Genomic DNA, 18,754 nt, shown 5'->3' with positions numbered 1-18,754 from the left:
TATCCTGCTTCATTTAATCCTCCTCCATTCTCCTTCTGCTGATTATCTTCCTAATCATCCTCCTCCCCCTGTGCTCCTTCTCTTCATATTCTTCTTCCTGCTGCTGCTCTCACTGCATCTCCTACTGCTGTTTGTTTCTCATCCTCATCATCCTTCTCCTCCTCCTAAAAGCATGGCTTTGGATGACTGGAGTTAACAGTTTGATGCTTAGCCACGCCCACATGCTCCCATGTAGAATAATAATTTTGATAACTTTTAATTTGCTATGACTATAGCCCATGTAAAGTTAATTTGAAGTCTCAAACTCAAAAAAACCCAAGAGCCCTTCCCTCAGATATGTAATGACCTAAAAAAAGAAAATGGTATCTTTGATCCAAAATGGCCCATTTCTTGTTGGGTGTGGACCATGACTCCAATATATTTTTTTGAGCATCGTGTTCGGCTATACAAATTTAATAATCCTTAATAAAAGCAGGGCCTGAGGCAGTTTAGTCATACTCTAATGGCGCAAAGTCTGATTTTGATGCTTGGCCACGCCCACATGGTTTGTCACAGCAAAAACTCTTTTGATTGCTTTTGACCCCTTATGTCTTAAATCGAGGCTCAGCAAGTTAGAAGTTTGCCGCCCCCTTGCTCCTTCTCAGCCAGCGGAAAAGGCGCCACGCTTCACCTCTGGACCAGCCGGAGAAAACCACAGCTTTGGTGAGGAAGGGTTAAACTAGGGATAAAATATAATATCTGGGATGAATCTCATCTGTGAGATAGATGCTGCGGCCATCTCAGGTGGTGGGTCAAAAGTATATGTTCAAAAGATGGAGAAACAGCACTGCCAAACTCCACGGTTAGCGGTAATACACCCTACTCAAAACAAAAAAAAATAATTAAAAATCCATAGTTTGCAATAAAATCCCGAAAAAAATCACAAATGTCAAGGAACACATCTTGCATGTCCTAGATTTTTTTTAGATGATTTATTAAATAATTTAAAGAAAGAAAAATCTTTAAACTTGAATGCCATATACTGCGGCAGTTGAAAACCCCATAAGATGCTCAAACATGCATAGATTCACGCCAATCTTGGCAGTCTTTTGTATAATCAAAGGATAAATAACTGTTCCACATTTGGCTAGGATTGCTATAAAACTTTTTGAGATACAACAATTTTCTGTTAACACAAACTTTTGAAAAATCAGACGGACAGACTTTAAAAAAGCGCTTTGCTATTGTAACCAGCTTACAGCAGGCTTTGTAAAGAACGTATTTTGAAAGTTTTAGCTCATTTGGATAAAAGGCTGATTTTATACAATTTTTTGAAAAGAGGTCAGTGATTTCACGACACGGTAAAATGTAATTCAAAATGGCCGACTCTACTCAAAACAAAAAAATTCATTAAAAATCTATAGTTTGCAATAAAATCCCGAAATAAATCACAAATGTCAAGGAACACATCTTGCATGTCCTAGATTTTTTTTAGATGATTTATTAAATAATTTAAAGAAAGAAAAATCTTTAAACTTGAATGCCATATACTGCGGCAGTTGTAAACCCCATAAGATGCTCAAACATGCCTGGATTCACGCCAAACTCGGCAGTCTTTTCTATAATCAAAGTATAAATAACTGTTCCAAAGTTGGCTAGGATTGCTATAAAACTTTTTGAGATACAACAATTTCCTGTTAACACAAACTGTTGAAAAATCAGACTGACAGACTTTAAAAAAGCGCTTTGCTATTGTAACCAGCTTACAGCAGGCTTTGTAAAGAACGTATTTTGAAAGTTTTAGCTCATTTGGATAAAAGGCTGATTTTATAAAATTTTTTGAAAAGAGGTCCGTGATTTCACGACACGGTAAAATGTAATTCAAAATGGCCGACTCTACTCAAAACAAAACAATTCATTAAAAATCTATAGTTTGCAATAAAATCCCGAAAAAAATTACAAATGTCAAGGAACACATCTTGCATGTCCTAGATTTTTTTTAGATGATTTATTAAATAATTTAAAGAAATAAAAATCTTTAAACTTGAATGCCATATACTGCGGCAGTTGTAAACCCCATAAGATGCTCAAACATGCCTGGATTCACGCCAAACTCGGCAGTCTTTTCTATAATCAAAGGATAAATAACTGTTCCAAAGTTGGCTAGGATTGCTATAAAACTTTTTGAGATACAACAATTTCCTGTTAACACAAACTGTTGAAAAATCAGAGTGACGGACTTTTAAGAAGAGCTATGCTGTGTACACCATCAAAAAAGTACCGATTAGAGGAATATATTCCAAAAGTCCTAGCGCTTTTGGGAAAACGACTGATTTTTTAGAAATATTTTAACATAGTGATTCTATTTTCATAAGGGTGCCGTTTGATTCAAAATGGCCGACTTCATGAGAGGTTTAGACCATGGCTCCAATGAAACTTTTTGTAGGTGGGGGGCTCATACAGATGTGTGCCAAGTTTCATTATCCTAGGAACGAGCATGGCTAGGGGCTGAATTATTTCCTGGCATTATCTGTCCACTTGACCAACTATTAGGCGAGAACGCAAACTTTTGAAAAATCAGAGTGACGGACTTTAAAGAAGCGCTTTGCTATTGTAACCAGCTTACAGCAGGCTTTGTAAAGAACGTATTTTGAAAGTTTTAGCTCATTTGGATAAAAGGCTGATTTTATACAATTTTTTGAAAAAAGGTCAGTGCTTTCACAAGAGAGTAAATTGTAATTCAAAATGGCCGACTTCCGGTGGGGTTTAGACCATGGCTTCAAGAGGCTTTTAGTTAGGGCCTGATGAGATGCAAATGTGTTCAACGTTTCAATATTCTAGCACTAAAAACGGCTTGGGGCTGGTGGTTTGAAGTTTGTTATTTCTAGGGGGCGCTGTAGTGAAATTAAGCCCCGCCCACAAAATATTGCTCTGGATTCCTGTTTGGAGTTGGACTAGGATCATCTCTTGCGATTTTGGTGCAGATCTGATTAATAATGAGGAAATGAGAGCCAATCGTATTTTCATGGCGAAACGCCTCACTTCGCCAGGGTGCCACGGCAACACCATTTAACTCAAAATCTCTGTGCTTTAAACGAAGTTAGACCAACATGTTTTCTATCATCTGACAAATTTTCAAGGTGCTGGTGTTTAAAATGACTCAAAGGGACCCTCCCAAGTGAAAAAAGTGACTTTCTTCCCTTAGGGGGCGGGGCTTAGATGATGTCATCATTTGACCATCCAGTATGGTCAAGCACCCAAAGGGGCTCCTTACTGCCAAACGTGGTTTGATTTGAACCTTTTTTGTAAAAGTTATTCCACATTGAAATTCTTCAAAAGTACCCTAACTTCGGGGCCCCTGGGGACCCCTTAAACATGCTCAAAAACGAAAACCTTTGATAACTTTTAATCTCCAATGCCTTAACTGCATAATGACCGAGTTTGAAGCCGATAGCTCATAATCCCTAGGAGGAGTTCGTTAAAGTTCGACATGAGCGAAAATGAAAAATGGCCAAAAATCGCACTTTGAGCCAAAATGGCCGACTTCCTGTGGGTTTTAGGGCATACCTCCAAGAGACTTTTTTTCATGATTTGAGGAGATCTACCTGTGTGCCAACTTTCAAATCTCTGGGACTTACAGTTTCCCCCAACTCACGTTAGGGGGCGCTGTGGCGTAATTTGGGGGCGGCCATTTTGGATTCCATTACAGACCGGCTATTTCACGCGGGGGACAATTTACTGCCACGTTTTCCTGAGTTTTTGAATATGCGAAGTCCCCGTAAAATGCGTTCAAAGTGCTACAAGAATCGTAATAATAATAATAATAAGAAACTTTCGAAATACAATAGGCCTTCGCAGCGCTTTGCTGCTCGGGCCTAATTAAAGCCACAAGTGGCATTGGGCGGCCCTCGCAGCTCGCACCGCCTGGTATGTTGCGATCGCGGGAACCAAGCGACCTCCACCTCCACGCTCCTTCCCAGCCTATGCTCCTGCTCTTCAGCCTATGCCTGCTGCTGCTTCTCTTCATCCTCCCCCTCCTTCTTGTTCTGCTGCTGCCACTGTTTCTTATCCTCCTCCTCCTGCAGCTTCTCCTCATCTTCCTCATCTTCCTGCTAATGCAGCTTCTCCTCATCATCATCCTGCTTCTGCTTATCTTCCTGTGTCTCCTTCTGCTCCTCCTGCTGTCGCTCTTGCTGTATCTCCTTCTCTTCATCCTGCTGTCGCTCTTGCTGCATCTCCTCCTCATCCTGCTGATGCTCTTTCTCTTCATCCCCTGCCTACTGCTGCTTCTCCTGATCCTCTTCATCCTCCTTATCCTGCTTCATTTAATCCTCCTCCATTCTCCTTCTGCTGATTATCTTCCTAATCATCCTCCTCCCCCTGTGCTCCTTCTCTTCATATTCTTCTTCCTGCTGCTGCTCTCACTGCATCTCCTACTGCTGTTTGTTTCTCATCCTCATCATCCTTCTCCTCCTCCTAAAAGCATGGCTTTGGATGACTGGAGTTAACAGTTTGATGCTTAGCCACGCCCACATGCTCCCATGTAGAATAATAATTTTGATAACTTTTAATTTGCTATGACTATAGTCCATGTAAAGTTAATTTGAAGTCTCAAACTCAAAAAAACCCAAGAGCCCTTCCCTCAGATATGTCATGACCTAAAAAAAGAAAATGGTATCTTTGATCCAAAATGGCCCATTTCTTGTTGGGTGTGGACCATGACTCCAATATACTTTTTTGAGCATCGTGTTCGGCTATACAAATTTAATAATCCTTAATAAAAGCAGGGCCTGAGGCAGTTTAGTCATACTCTAATGGCGCAAAGTCTGATTTTGATGCTTGGCCACGCCCACATGGTTTGTCACAGCAAAAACTCTTTTGATTGCTTTTGACCCCTTATGTCTTAAATCGAGGCTCAGCAAGTTAGAAGTTTGCCGCCCCCTTGCTCCTTCTCAGCCAGCGGAAAAGGCGCCACGCTTCACCTCTGGACCAGCCGGAGAAAACCACAGCTTTGGTGAGGAAGGGTTAAACTAGGGATAAAATATAATATCTGGGATGAATCTCATCTGTGAGATAGATGCTGCGGCCATCTCAGGTGGTGGGTCAAAAGTATATGTTCAAAAGATGGAGAAACAGCACTGCCAAACTCCACGGTTAGCGGTAATACACCCTACTCAAAACAAAAAAAAATAATTAAAAATCCATAGTTTGCAATAAAATCCCGAAAAAAATCACAAATGTCAAGGAACACATCTTGCATGTCCTAGATTTTTTTTAGATGATTTATTAAATAATTTAAAGAAAGAAAAATCTTTAAACTTGAATGCCATATACTGCGGCAGTTGAAAACCCCATAAGATGCTCAAACATGCATAGATTCACGCCAATCTTGGCAGTCTTTTGTATAATCAAAGGATAAATAACTGTTCCACATTTGGCTAGGATTGCTATAAAACTTTTTGAGATACAACAATTTTCTGTTAACACAAACTTTTGAAAAATCAGACTGACAGACTTTAAAAAAGCGCTTTGCTATTGTAACCAGCTTACAGCAGGCTTTGTAAAGAACGTATTTTGAAAGTTTTAGCTCATTTGGATAAAAGGCTGATTTTATAAAATTTTTTGAAAAGAGGTCCGTGATTTCACGACACGGTAAAATGTAATTCAAAATGGCCGACTCTACTCAAAACAAAACAATTCATTAAAAATCTATAGTTTGCAATAAAATCCCGAAAAAAATCACAAATGTCAAGGAACACATCTTGCATGTCCTAGATTTTTTTTAAATGATTTATTAAATAATTTAAAGAAATAAAAATCTTTAAACTTGAATGCCATATACTGCGGCAGTTGTAAACCCCATAAGATGCTCAAACATGCCTGGATTCACGCCAAACTCGGCAGTCTTTTCTATAATCAAAGGATAAATAACTGTTCCAAAGTTGGCTAGGATTGCTATAAAACTTTTTGAGATACAACAATTTCCTGTTAACACAAACTGTTGAAAAATCAGAGTGACGGACTTTTAAGAAGAGCTATGCTGTGTACACCATCAAAAAAGTACCGATTAGAGGAATATATTCCAAAAGTCCTAGCGCTTTTGGGAAAACGACTGATTTTTTAGAAATATTTTAACATAGTGATTCTATTTTCATAAGGGTGCCGTTTGATTCAAAATGGCCGACTTCATGAGAGGTTTAGACCATGGCTCCAATGAAACTTTTTGTAGGTGGGGGGCTCATACAGATGTGTGCCAAGTTTCATTATCCTAGGAACGAGCATGGCTAGGGGCTGAATTATTTCCTGGCATTATCTGTCCACTTGACCAACTATTAGGCGAGAACGCAAACTTTTGAAAAATCAGAGTGACGGACTTTAAAGAAGCGCTTTGCTATTGTAACCAGCTTACAGCAGGCTTTGTAAAGAACGTATTTTGAAAGTTTTAGCTCATTTGGATAAAAGGCTGATTTTATACAATTTTTTGAAAAAAGGTCAGTGCTTTCACAAGAGAGTAAATTGTAATTCAAAATGGCCGACTTCCGGTGGGGTTTAGACCATGGCTTCAAGAGGCTTTTAGTTAGGGCCTGATGAGATGCAAATGTGTTCAACGTTTCAATATTCTAGCACTAAAAACGGCTTGGGGCTGGTGGTTTGAAGTTTGTTATTTCTAGGGGGCGCTGTAGTGAAATTAAGCCCCGCCCACAAAATATTGCTCTGGATTCCTGTTTGGAGTTGGACTAGGATCATCTCTTGCGATTTTGGTGCAGATCTGATTAATAATGAGGAAATGAGAGCCAATCGTATTTTCATGGCGAAACGCCTCACTTCGCCAGGGTGCCACGGCAACACCATTTAACTCAAAATCTCTGTGCTTTAAACGAAGTTAGACCAACATGTTTTCTATCATCTGACAAATTTTCAAGGTGCTGGTGTTTAAAATGACTCAAAGGGACCCTCCCAAGTGAAAAAAGTGACTTTCTTCCCTTAGGGGGCGGGGCTTAGATGATGTCATCATTTGACCATCCAGTATGGTCAAGCACCCAAAGGGGCTCCTTACTGCCAAACGTGGTTTGATTTGAACCTTTTTTGTAAAAGTTATTCCACTTTGAAATTCTTCAAAAGTACCCTAACTTCGGGGCCCCTGGGGACCCCTTAAACATGCTCAAAAACGAAAACCTTTGATAACTTTTAATCTCCAATGCCTTAACTGCATAATGACCGAGTTTGAAGCCGATAGCTCATAATCCCTAGGAGGAGTTCGTTAAAGTTCGACATGAGCGAAAATGAAAAATGGCCAAAAATCGCACTTTGAGCCAAAATGGCCGACTTCCTGTGGGTTTTAGGGCATACCTCCAAGAGACTTTTTTTCATGATTTTACGAGATCTACCTGTGTGCCAACTTTCAAATCTCTGGGACTTACAGTTTCCCCCAACTCACGTTAGGGGGCGCTGTGGCGTAATTTGGGGGCGGCCATTTTGGATTCCATTACAGACCGGCTATTTCACGCGGGGGACAATTTACTGCCACGTTTTCCTGAGTTTTTGAATATGCGAAGTCCCCGTAAAATGCGTTCAAAGTGCTACAAGAATCGTAATAATAATAATAATAAGAAACTTTCGAAATACAATAGGCCTTCGCAGCGCTTTGCTGCTCGGGCCTAATAATAAGAAACTTTCGAAATACAATAGGCCTTCGCAGCGCTATGCTGCTCGGGCCTAATAAGAAACTTTCGAAATACAATAGGCCTTCGCAGCGCTATGCTGCTCGGGCCTAATTAGCTAGAGTTAAAGTTACAAGTTTTATTATAAAGCCAAGCATGAAAAAGTAATGGTTTTAAGACTGCTGAAGCTCTTCTCTAATAAATCTTCTTAAAGAGTGTGCTCAAGTTACAAAGCAGCAGCAGCATCATGTCCCCTCGCGCTCCTCTGTAGCTGCTAGCTCTACAGCTAGGATAAAGCATCAGCTTGGAAGACGAAGGTTACTCCACAGTGGCAGTCAATGGGAGACATACAGCTAAGTGTTTACGCTAGGGAACTGATGGAAGCAGAATAACCGAGGCTGAGGTTAGCAGTAAATCTGAGAACAGAGGAGGTTGGTTTTAATTGGATCGAGCATCACCAGCCTTATCATGAGGAACAGAAAACAGAGATACTTTCATCTGAGCTACAGTTGAACATAAATGCCCTGCTTGTAATAGAAAACTAGTTGCTTGTTGTAGTGAAAACCGATGCACTTGAAGAAGCTAAACACAATAAATGGTCCTTAGGAATAGCGGTTCCCGAACCGGTGGTCAGGACCCCCCAAGGGGCAACAAAACACTGTCAGGGGTTGCAAGATGATGTTTACAATTATTTCGATGCGTTTCCTGAGGTAAATAGAGGGCCAAAATTTATCTTGAGATCCATATATTTGAATTCCCTTTGTAATACGAAAATATACCATAAATTATGTAAATATTTCATTTAAATCAATAAAAATAGTACAGTAAATGTAAGATTAAATTATAAAATGCACAACTATAATTACAATTTAACTGGACATAACATGTCCAATTAACATAATTAATATATCTAAAATAATGGTATTAAAAATTAATGCAATAACCTCAGTAAATGGGTATTTAAAGACAGAGTGAAAATAGAAAAAAAATATTATTTTTGGGTTTAGGGGGTGAAAAGTTTGGGAACCCCTGCTTTATATGATCGTATTGTTTATCAGTCCTGCAGGCAGTCCAATCCTAAATAATAAAGTTTTCCTTAATATACTGGGAACATTTACATCATTGTTGTGTTAGTAAGACATATAACTAGGTCCTCATCTCTCTTATGTCCTCTTTTGACTCCAAACACACAGCTCTGGATTGTTAAAAAGTCTTCTTTTTTATAGAAAAAAGAAACATAGCAATAACTATTTAATTATCTCATATTTCTGAATGTTATGCCTAAAATGTTATATCATGTAATGATACAATTTGATAATAAAAAAACATAAATATGCCACTTATGTAAGGTATTATTAACTGAAATCATACTAACAGGAGAAAAGATGAATATGATGCTCTATGTTATATTTTCCACTCTTCAAACAGGTTAGTTTCAGCTTAGTTTGGGCTAGATAGTTGAAAACAACTGATATGCTGTGTATTTTTATGTTAAGGATGTAGTAACATGAATTGTGCAATACTTTATATTTGCTGCAGTATTTTGCAGTGTCAGTTATCTTTGACCTCACATAAAAAGTCAGGGTCCTCCTTTGCCCCTCACTCATCATTCTCTGCTGCTGCCACTAAAATAATCCATAGCTGCAGACCCAATACAGATGTATTTACTCTGCAGGCTGCTGGTTTATTAGGTTTAAAGTTTAATTTCCTTTCCAGATTTTCTTCTGGTCTCTGGATCCTGTTATTTTTCACCTTATGAAGTTAAATCTGATGACTGTTTCAAAAGCAAACTTTCTGCTGTTTTTACGTCTACCACATATGAACTTAATAATATAGCAATGATAAAAACGTGTTGATCATGATGAGAAATATATGATGGTGAGATTACCGATGCAGCAGGGGGTAGCGGGGAGTCTGAGCAACAGCAGCCCGGATAGGGGCGCAGACAGCGGCGGGAGCTGTTCTGATGAAAGGCTGATAGTGGATGAACCCAGACAGCTGACGGACTTGAGGAGGACTGGTTCCGATAGATCGGGACAGAGGCCTCAGCAGCCCTGGTGTAAAAACAGAAAAACAACATATGAACACAGAGCAGGAGAAAAAAAGCTTTTCCCCATCCCGCAACTAAAAATTACCGCGGCCAGAAAGCAGACTGTTTTATATTTGACAATAACGGCATTAAACGATTGATTAATGTTTCAATTCAATTTCAATTCAGTTTATTTATATAGCGCCAAATTCACAACACATGTCATCTCAAGGCACTTTACAGTTCAACCAGATCATACAGTCAATTTCAGATAAACATAGTAAATAATAAAAACACCAGAAGCTCACCTGACAACCTTCTGACCGCGGCCGCCGCCATGTTTTCTGCAATGTCTTCTTCTCATTGTTTTATTGGCAGTTCGGAAACAAGAGACGGTAGCATTACCGCCACCAACTGGTGATATATGCATGTATTTATGTACGTTTGTTTGTTATATTTTATTGTTTGTAAGCTTTTTGTTGCTTTTAGTTTCTCAAAACTGTGTAGGTTATACAATAAAATTTAGAATATAAATATATATATATATATAAACAAACTGTTTTCTCACCCCTCGTGGGGTGGTATGGTCATCCTCAAGCTCGGGTCCTCTACCAGAGGCCTGGGAGTTTGAGGGTTCTGCGCAGTATCTTAGCTGTTCCTAGGACTGCGCTCTTCTGGACAGAGACCTCTGATGTTTTACCTGAAATCTGCTGTAGCCACTCTCCCAGTTTGGGGGTCACAGCCCCCAGTGCTCCAGTTACCACTGGCACCACTGCTGCTCTTACTTTCCACATCTTTTCTAGCTCCTCCTTCAGCCCTTGATATATATATATAAATAAATAAATAGGTATGCATGCATGTATGTCTGTATTTATGTATGTTTGTTTGTTATGTTTTATCGTTTGTACTGTTGTTATATGTGTTTGTTTGTTATATTTAGCTTCCCAAAGGATTTAGTCTATATATGCATATTCTAAATTTCTCTCTCTCTCTCTCTCTCTCTCTCTCTCTCTCTCTCTCTCTCTCTCTCTCTCTCTCTCTCTCTCTCACTCTCTGTCTCTCTCTCTCTCTCTCTCTCTCTCTCTCTCTATATATATATATATATATATATATATATATATATATATATATATATATATATATATATATATATATATATATATATATATATATATATATATATATATATAAATGTATTGGATAGGAAAATAAAATTTTGAAATAAATAGCTAAATAAAGCACTATTCTGTAAAACTGCTGCCACCTAGCGGTCACTGAAGAACAAGTGCTGTCTGGCTCTTTAAGTGAAAATAAATTTTATCTACTTAAAATATCCACTTTTTATTTGATTTATTTCTGCTCCTCAAAACTCTATATTTTAATTTATTAATGGTCTCCTGCACCACTAGTCCTCTGTATAGATGTTCCTCTTAAAACATGCTTATGTGATCTTCAGCAGGGGTATCTGTCACAGTGTTCAGTTCATTGTTTGCATGAGCTTTAATATAGTGGAAAAAATTGCAGCACTGTAGGATTAGACATATGATATTCTATGCAACAGAAGTGTTTATGGTTGCCGCAGTGGGAGTCATATTCTTTGGATAAATAACTGTGCCGATTCATTATGTGTGCACCCAACATTCTTGTCAATGTACATTGAGAGCACTTGAAGCTGAAGTGTGATTCATTGATTGTGTCCACAATCTTATATAATAAAGCTTATTACCATCCTAAACTATAGCAAAAATATGTATACTTATAATTATATATATAACAATAACAACTATTGTTGTAATTGTACTATAAAAATGCTGAAAGCCTGAGTTCCCTTAAATCAAGACTAAAAACACATTTGTTTAGGATTACCTTTGACTGTTCTAGTTAAAAAGTTCAACTGAAACATCATTAGTTCAAATTCTTTTGTTATTTTCTTTAGTCCAACTGTTTTTAATGTTCTTTCTTGTTTCTGCATTTTTTATTTACTTTTTCCCTGCTTGCTTTGATTCTGTTTATTTTCCTGTATTTTAATCATGTGAAGCACTTTGCATTGTCATTGTACTGAATTGTGCTATACAAATAAATTTGCCTTGCCTTGCCTTGCCTTGCCTATTGATTTCTCTATTAATTCACAGCAGTGAATTGTCTGAAACAAAACATTTTCAATGTAAATTCCCTGTGGTTATTTTAAAATGACATCTAAAAATTTCACAAAAGTCCTAAATCCATCAAATACTGGAGGACTGACCTAAAACATGACTTATTCCATCACATCAATTGTCAATAGAGAACACAGGATAAACAAATGTATTATTTGATTTATTTTACATCTTTGAACATACAAATAAAATCTTAAAAACACTAAACGTAAACCGGAATAAGCAAAGAGTCATCCGAATGAAAAAACAAGCAAACTAAAATTAAGCTGCGTTTTTTATTTTATTTTTTTTATTTTTTACATAAAACAATAAAAGCATCCAAACAGCTGGATGCAGAAAATGACATAAATAATTCTCCAACAGTATAAAAAGTGCTTTCCATAATAAAAAGTTTCCACACATCTTAATGTCAAACTTCAATTCTCCAACAATAAAGTCCTTTAAGAGTTTTTTTTTTTTTCTCAGTAAACAGTTTTTTAAAAGACTACATCAGAAATCCTGGAATGAGTCACATGGGTTTGTCACTCTATTTTAGGTGATTTACAGATTGGAGGATTTTTCAGAGTTCACGTTGGTTGTGTTTCACCAGCCAGCATAGACTGGTTCTGTGTCACAGGGCAGGCCGTAGTACCGGCCCTGAGGTCGCTCTTTGCGCAGCAGAGGAGTCAGGGCGGCTGCCAGCTCCCTGTCATGGTCCCGGCGTCGACGAAGAACCAGCAGAATGATGCAGAGTAAGACCACTGGAGAACAGGGTGAGGACGTGATCACCACAGACACTGCATTGGTGTTCCAGCATGATTTCATTTTATCAGCTCTACTTCATAAGTAAATAGATCTTATGACTAAATGTGTCCCAGTCAGCTGTTAGAAGTTAAAACATAATAGGATAATTCTGATTTCCTCTCATTATGTTTTAACTTCTAACTGCTGACTGAGACACATTTAGTCATAAGATCTTCTTATGTATGGAGTTAAAAGAAAAGAAGAAACTGTGGTTCAGTTGTCCAGAACTTGTAAACATATAGACTCAAACATGTGCTAAACTACTTCACAGATCAGACCTCTAAGCTTTATTTAAAGAGTATTTTTCTCTCCACTGTCAGTTTTTCTTTAAAACCAACCACTCACCGCCTCCTCCTATAACCAGCAGAGCGATGGTAACCGGCGCCAGTTCACAGGTGTCCCCTGCTTTCCTGAAGAACGTCTCCATGCAGTAACCAGGAGCCGTGCTCCCTTTGGGGCAGAAAGCATCACTCGGACACTGGATGGGGTTCACATCAGGGCTCTGAAAGGACAACTCGCTCCGTCATACAGTGCAGGTTACCCTTCCAATTGATCTGAGAGTGTGCGGTGCTCACAGGGCAGTAGTGGTTCTCTGGGCAGAGATCACAGCTCTCCTGACCAAAGAGGATCTGGTAATAGCCGCTGCTGCAGATTTGGCACATCCTCTGATTGGGAGTCTTGTACATACCTGTTAAAACCCAAGCTGGTTTCAAAACACTCCTTCTTCTCTTGTAAAATGAGCAGCATAAAAGCGCTGGTGTGAATACCTGGCCGGCAGGGGGTGCAGTCTTTAGCAGCAGTCTGCAGAGCTTCTGTTCCTCCAGGACACACCGGGCACTGCGTGCAACCAGATGAGCTGCCAACAAAAGGAGAGGTGCATATAGCTGTTTAAGACTCCTCAACTCTCTGGCTTACATGACTACAGTAATGCAGGAAGACTGGACAGACTGGAGATGGGTCTCTAAGGGCTGCAAGATCATTTTCATGCAAAAATATTAGCCTGAGAAAGATGGATTTATTTATTTATTTATTTTTTACGATGAGAATGAAACTAAAACCAAGTTTCCATCATCGAGCTGTCGATTTATGCAATCCGATTTGTGTTATTATATGTATTAGTTCCACCATTAATGTGATGTTCGTTCAGCTTCATGCTACAACCATTCAGCTGGTGCAATGTTTCAAGGTTTTAAAGCATCCCCTTGGGAAACTTATAGTCATTTATGAGAAACCGTTAATTTTTTGTCTAATTTACACATTTTAGGTCATCTTAAAGGTGTGGAATTTAAAGCAGGAGCTCGTTTCTCAGTTTGCACCCCTTCTAACATTGACTTTCCCACAGGTCATGATTTACCTTTAAAGATCCTAACCAATTTCTGTCATGATCTTGGGACTGATGACTGGCTTAATTAGGGGGACCACTGCCGAAGGCATGTTTTTATATATTTTTATAAAGTTTTCTTGTTAATTTAGAAAAACTTAATGTTTTCAAACCAATTCATTTTTTTTCTCAGGTGAATGCAATACGCTTCTGTAGTGGTGCATCTTTCTAAGGGGCGTCAGGAAAAGTGTACAATAAATTCAAACTTGTAGGAAAATATATATTTTTTTCAAATAAAAAAGCAGTTTTATGCAGTATTATCATTACAAACAAAAACAGAAGAGTTCAAATGCATTTACATGCTATCAGACCTTTTAGCTTTTAAGTTATGACCCATACTGCAATGATTTTTATTTCCTTTAAAAAAAGAGATTAGAGTGTTTTTAGTCAATGGAATCACAAACAGGTCTTGAAAAGAACATGGTTAATCCTGTGAATCAGCATTTCTCAGAGGGAAAAGTTTTCATCCAACTTAAGATTTAAAGTGAACAATTTTTAAAGGTGCCATTGACCAATAGATTGATCAATTAGTGAAATAAAGCTGAGCAGTACTCTAATTAGTTTGATCAAATGCATGCAGAGCTCCAGGTTAAATCAGTGCAGAAACCAACTGAAGGCACCTCTGTGCATAAATAAGACCGAGCACAAAGCAAATGCACGTGCAAATTTCTAGAAATGTTCTCAATAAAATTTAAAAAAATTATCCTGGCAGGATCTCAGACAGGAACTTTGTTCAAAGGTCAACTTAAAAGCCACTAAGACGTGATCATACACAGAGCTTTGATTTTTATATCCGCCAGTGAATGCTGAGAGCCCTAGCTGTTCAGTCTGCGTATGCGTGTGTGTTTGTGTGTGCCGGCAAGCATAGCCGTGAAATGGAAGCATGTGATGTTCAATTTAGGGGTTGGATGAGTGATCCCCACCCCTTTGGCAAAAAAAGGAAAACTTGTTCTTTATCCTGGTTAGAGAATAACAACAACAGAATAAATAATAATAAGAAGAAGTTACTTGCAGAAGCTTCCCTGTGCACATGGTGTGCAGGAAGTGGAGCCGAGCTTTGATGCAAAGAAACCTGAAAGCAGAAGGTGAAAAAATAACAAATGTGTGAGTCAAGGTTTTTATCTGACTTTAGATTACAGTAATGTAAACATATTTGAACTGTGATCTGAGAGTCAACTTCTTTAAATTGATTTGCTGTTACTGATTTACGACACAGGAATTATTTGTGGCTCAATAAATACACCTGGAGAACAGTTTGAGCAGCTTTCTCCACCGGTGTTGTTGTTGAAAGATCCTGCAGGGCAGGGGTGACACAACGGGCTCCCAGTAAAACTGGAAAGATAGAAAAATCAGGGAGTTCAGGGGCGGTATAGGTGATAAGAAGGAAAACTTTTCAGAGGGGTGCAGTTTTACTTTGTGTAGGAGCCTGGACTGCAGGGCAGACACTCCTGCTTTCCTGCCAGTGGCTGATGAAAACCCATCTTGCATGGAAGACATGCTCCGGGGAATATACACAGCCCAGGGTCAGGGCAGCATGTGCAAAGCAGGGTGTCTGGTGTGGTAGAGAAAGAAATGTGGAAAATTTGCTAAATTTGTACATCTAAAAGGTTTTAAAAGAAAAAAGCAGACAGATAATGTAAAGAACCCCCTGACTCACTGTTATCGTACTGTGACCCTGGTGCACAAGCCTCACAAGTAGAAACGTTGAAAGCGAAACAGCCTGGGGTGGTGCTGCTAAAAATCACGGGGGTTGGAGTCACAACGGTGGCATTCTGCAGCACAGTGGTGTTCATCACAGCAGGGCTGAGCGTGGTCTGGCTCTGTACCAAGCCTGAAGGAGAAGAACCCGGTCATCTTTCCGCAGACAGCTGTCTGACAAGAACAAAAACATGCACAAACACCAGAACACAGATGGGGACCGGCTTCTCTTTTGTTGCAATGTATTTGTCAAATCTGAACTTTGGACCAAGCTGCCTTATTTTCAATGGTTGAGAGTAAACAGAACCAATAATCTGCTTGGATCCCCTGGAGAGAAGCTAAATCTTCAATAACTGAATAAGTGCAATAAAGCAGGGGTCCTTAACTCTTTACAGTTCAACCACCTTTCACATCAGATTTTTGTGTGGTAAACGACCCGGTTTAACTTGACCTTCTGAAAAAAGGATTGTTCAGGAGTAAATATGAAAAGCAGGCTGCTAGGGTGGAGGAAGCAGGTAGAAACACAAACAGAGCTCATATTGTGGAGCTAATCACAGAAAGCATGTGCATAAGTGCTTTCTTGAATAGGAGCCATCATCCTCATGAAATTTAATTATTCAACAGCAGGGAGTCATGTGATGCCTGTCCTTCTTGGGGTCAGAAACTTTATCCTCCACAAATATGAAAACAATTGTTAAAAAAAAAAGACAGAAATATGAGTATGTTTATGCAGGGCTATATAAAAGGATTTACTGTGAATAAAATAGCAAAAATAAAATAAGACCCAATTAAAAATGAAGATAGCTACATTAATACAGCTCTTTTATGAATAACTTTAGATGATTCAGTAAACAATCTTTCATTTTTGTGTTTCGAAGGTTTTTAACAAGTTATATAATGGATATCTGCAGAAACAATCACAGTAAAAGAAAAAAAAAAAGTTTTTTTTTTTTTACCAGTTATGTACCGGTCTGGGTTAAACCCATATATCAGTTGGTGTTAATCTGGAGTTTTCATAAAGCACACAGCTGCTTCCGTCTTTAGTTTGATGAAACTCACCGATGAAACAAGCGGCGGTGAAGGCAGACAGAAGCCCCTGACGGTCCATCCTCCTGCGGATCAGCCTGAACCTCCACCCTGGCTCTGTCTGCAGCATCTCATCGCTGAAAACACCAGGTCCTTATTCACCCGAGAATAAACTCTATCATCGATGTCATATGACAAAATGCGCGTCATGTGATTTTACTTTGGAGGATAAAACCAAGAAAAAATGGGCAGGATCCAGAACAGAGCTGCTGCTCTTACAGCCAACGGCCTGCAGGGGCGCTGTTGCACGAAATCACGAACTAAAAAAAGTAGATGATAAATATTTTATTTACATAAAGTATTTATTATATTCTATGGAAGAGGATTAGGGCCACCGAAAAAACAAAAAAAGTTAACGGATTTGTTTTATTTTATTTCGGTATAATATGTGACCCTGCCTATGAAAACCCAGCTAAAGTCATTTTTTGGTGAATCTCAACTTAATGTATAAAACCATTCTACACAATGTTAAGAATGGTTTTATACATTAAGTTGAGATTCACCAAAAAATGACTTTAGCTGGGTTTTCATAGGCAGGGTCACATATGAGAAAAAAGTAGGAATTCTGACTTTAATATCAGAATTCTAAATTTAATCCCACAGTTCTGACTTTAATCTGAGAATTCTGTCTTTTTTCTCAGAATTCTGACTTTAATCTCAGGATTTGGGATCTTAATGTAGACACAATGAAGGAAGAGATGTCGGAGCACTCAGCTTCACTGACAGAGTGAGTTGTTTGGGAGGGCCAGTAACACATAGGTAAAAAATGACGAAATAAGGCAACTTTTTACATGCCAAAGGCGTCCCCAGTGATGCTATTTCATTAATGGAGGGGCAGAAGGGCATTAAAACAAGAGAGCTAGTCTCTAAAACATGACATGGGTTCAGCTTCATGCTAACATGTTTGTTAGCTGTCAGAATTCAGTCAGAATTCTGAGATTAAAGTCAGAATTCTGACTTTTTTCCAATATTAAACTGAAATAATATTTAAAAATCAGTTAACTTCTTTTATTTTTTTCAGTGGCCCTAATCCTCTTCCCTAATACATTCACATTTGTATGTATATCAATTATGAATTTTTAAAATATTCTTTTAACTTACATCTCCAGTCTGTCCAGTCTTCTTTATTTTGTCACATTTTTCTGTCATTATTCAGATTAAGCACCAGTTATATATTTCTATTCACACCAAATATTTAGGTAACTTATTTTAATTTACGTCGATCATTTTTGATTGATTTACTTATTTTGATTTATTTATAGATTATTTGTTCTCTGTGTAAAGTCAATTATTTACTAAGTGTAGTAGGAAGTATTTTCATCTAACATTTTTTTAAACACCAACCATTTAAGTAACTTCTCTTTGTTCATATCTAATTTACACAAATGCATACTTTATCATTATCTCATATTTCTACATCATCAATCATATATGTTTAATATGTTTTTTATATATGTATATCTTTTGTGCTTCTCATCACTTCAATCACTTGTGCACATCCTTTTTTTAAATCTTCAAAAACAGTTTTATTTTATTCAAATCAATATAACATCAATCATTTATAGCTGTTTATATTATTTCCTTAATATGTGACATTTCTACTTATCCGGTATTTTTATTCACCTCAGTGAAGCATGTTTTATTTGTCTAAATCATTTAGTTTTTCATTATTTGCTTAGATTTCGTAAAAAAAATTGACATCAATTATGAATAGTGTGAATATTCCTTGATTTGTCCAGTTTTTACCTATTTTTCTTTTACATCTTTGTGTTATTATTAAACCTACACAATAATCCAAGTAAAGAATTTTAGAAACCTGAGATGTTTGAGTTTTCGTTTTACTTTTTTTTAGTGTGTATTCTGACCTTTTCGTTGTTTTATGTTCATTTTTAATCCTACTAAATGGCCTTAAATCAGAGGCAAACAGAGTTTTTCTCAGTTTTTCTTAAAATGTTCTGTTTAAAAGCACATAGAGGCCCTC

At 38.0% G+C, this 18,754-nt stretch overlaps 1 protein-coding gene across 3 annotated transcripts; it reads right to left on the bottom strand.

Moving 5' to 3' along the window:
* Window positions 1–12,272: 12,272 nt before the first annotated feature.
* On the bottom strand, window positions 12,273–16,944 carry si:dkey-21a6.5 (sushi, von Willebrand factor type A, EGF and pentraxin domain-containing protein 1). Of its 3 annotated transcripts, none has more exons than XM_038286198.1 (10): window positions 16,747–16,944; window positions 15,647–15,820; window positions 15,403–15,541; window positions 15,233–15,321; window positions 14,998–15,061; window positions 13,376–13,464; window positions 13,184–13,296; window positions 12,954–13,110; window positions 12,339–12,565; window positions 12,273–12,296 (listed from the first exon to the last, which is right to left on the bottom strand). In XM_038286198.1, the coding sequence occupies exons 1-9, from the start codon at window positions 16,841–16,843 to the stop codon at window positions 12,408–12,410; spliced, it is 1,080 nt and encodes a 359-aa protein (XP_038142126.1). In that variant the 5' UTR covers window positions 16,844–16,944; the 3' UTR covers window positions 12,273–12,296; window positions 12,339–12,407. The 3 variants fall into 3 exon arrangements, with proteins under 3 accessions (XP_038142126.1, XP_038142128.1, XP_038142127.1); XM_038286200.1 differs by having other exon boundaries at window positions 15,647–15,857; window positions 16,747–16,885; XM_038286199.1 differs by having other exon boundaries at window positions 15,647–15,861; window positions 16,747–16,883.
* Window positions 16,945–18,754: the final 1,810 nt, after the last annotated feature.

The sequence above is a fragment of the Cyprinodon tularosa genome, unplaced genomic scaffold (genome assembly GCF_016077235.1).
Source record: "Cyprinodon tularosa strain WSP-4 unplaced genomic scaffold, ASM1607723v1 ctg222, whole genome shotgun sequence".
Taxonomy (NCBI): Eukaryota; Metazoa; Chordata; class Actinopteri; order Cyprinodontiformes; family Cyprinodontidae; genus Cyprinodon; species Cyprinodon tularosa.
The sequence above is the reverse complement of the archived record's forward strand: the minus strand, read 5'-3'. Positions and strand labels throughout refer to the sequence as shown.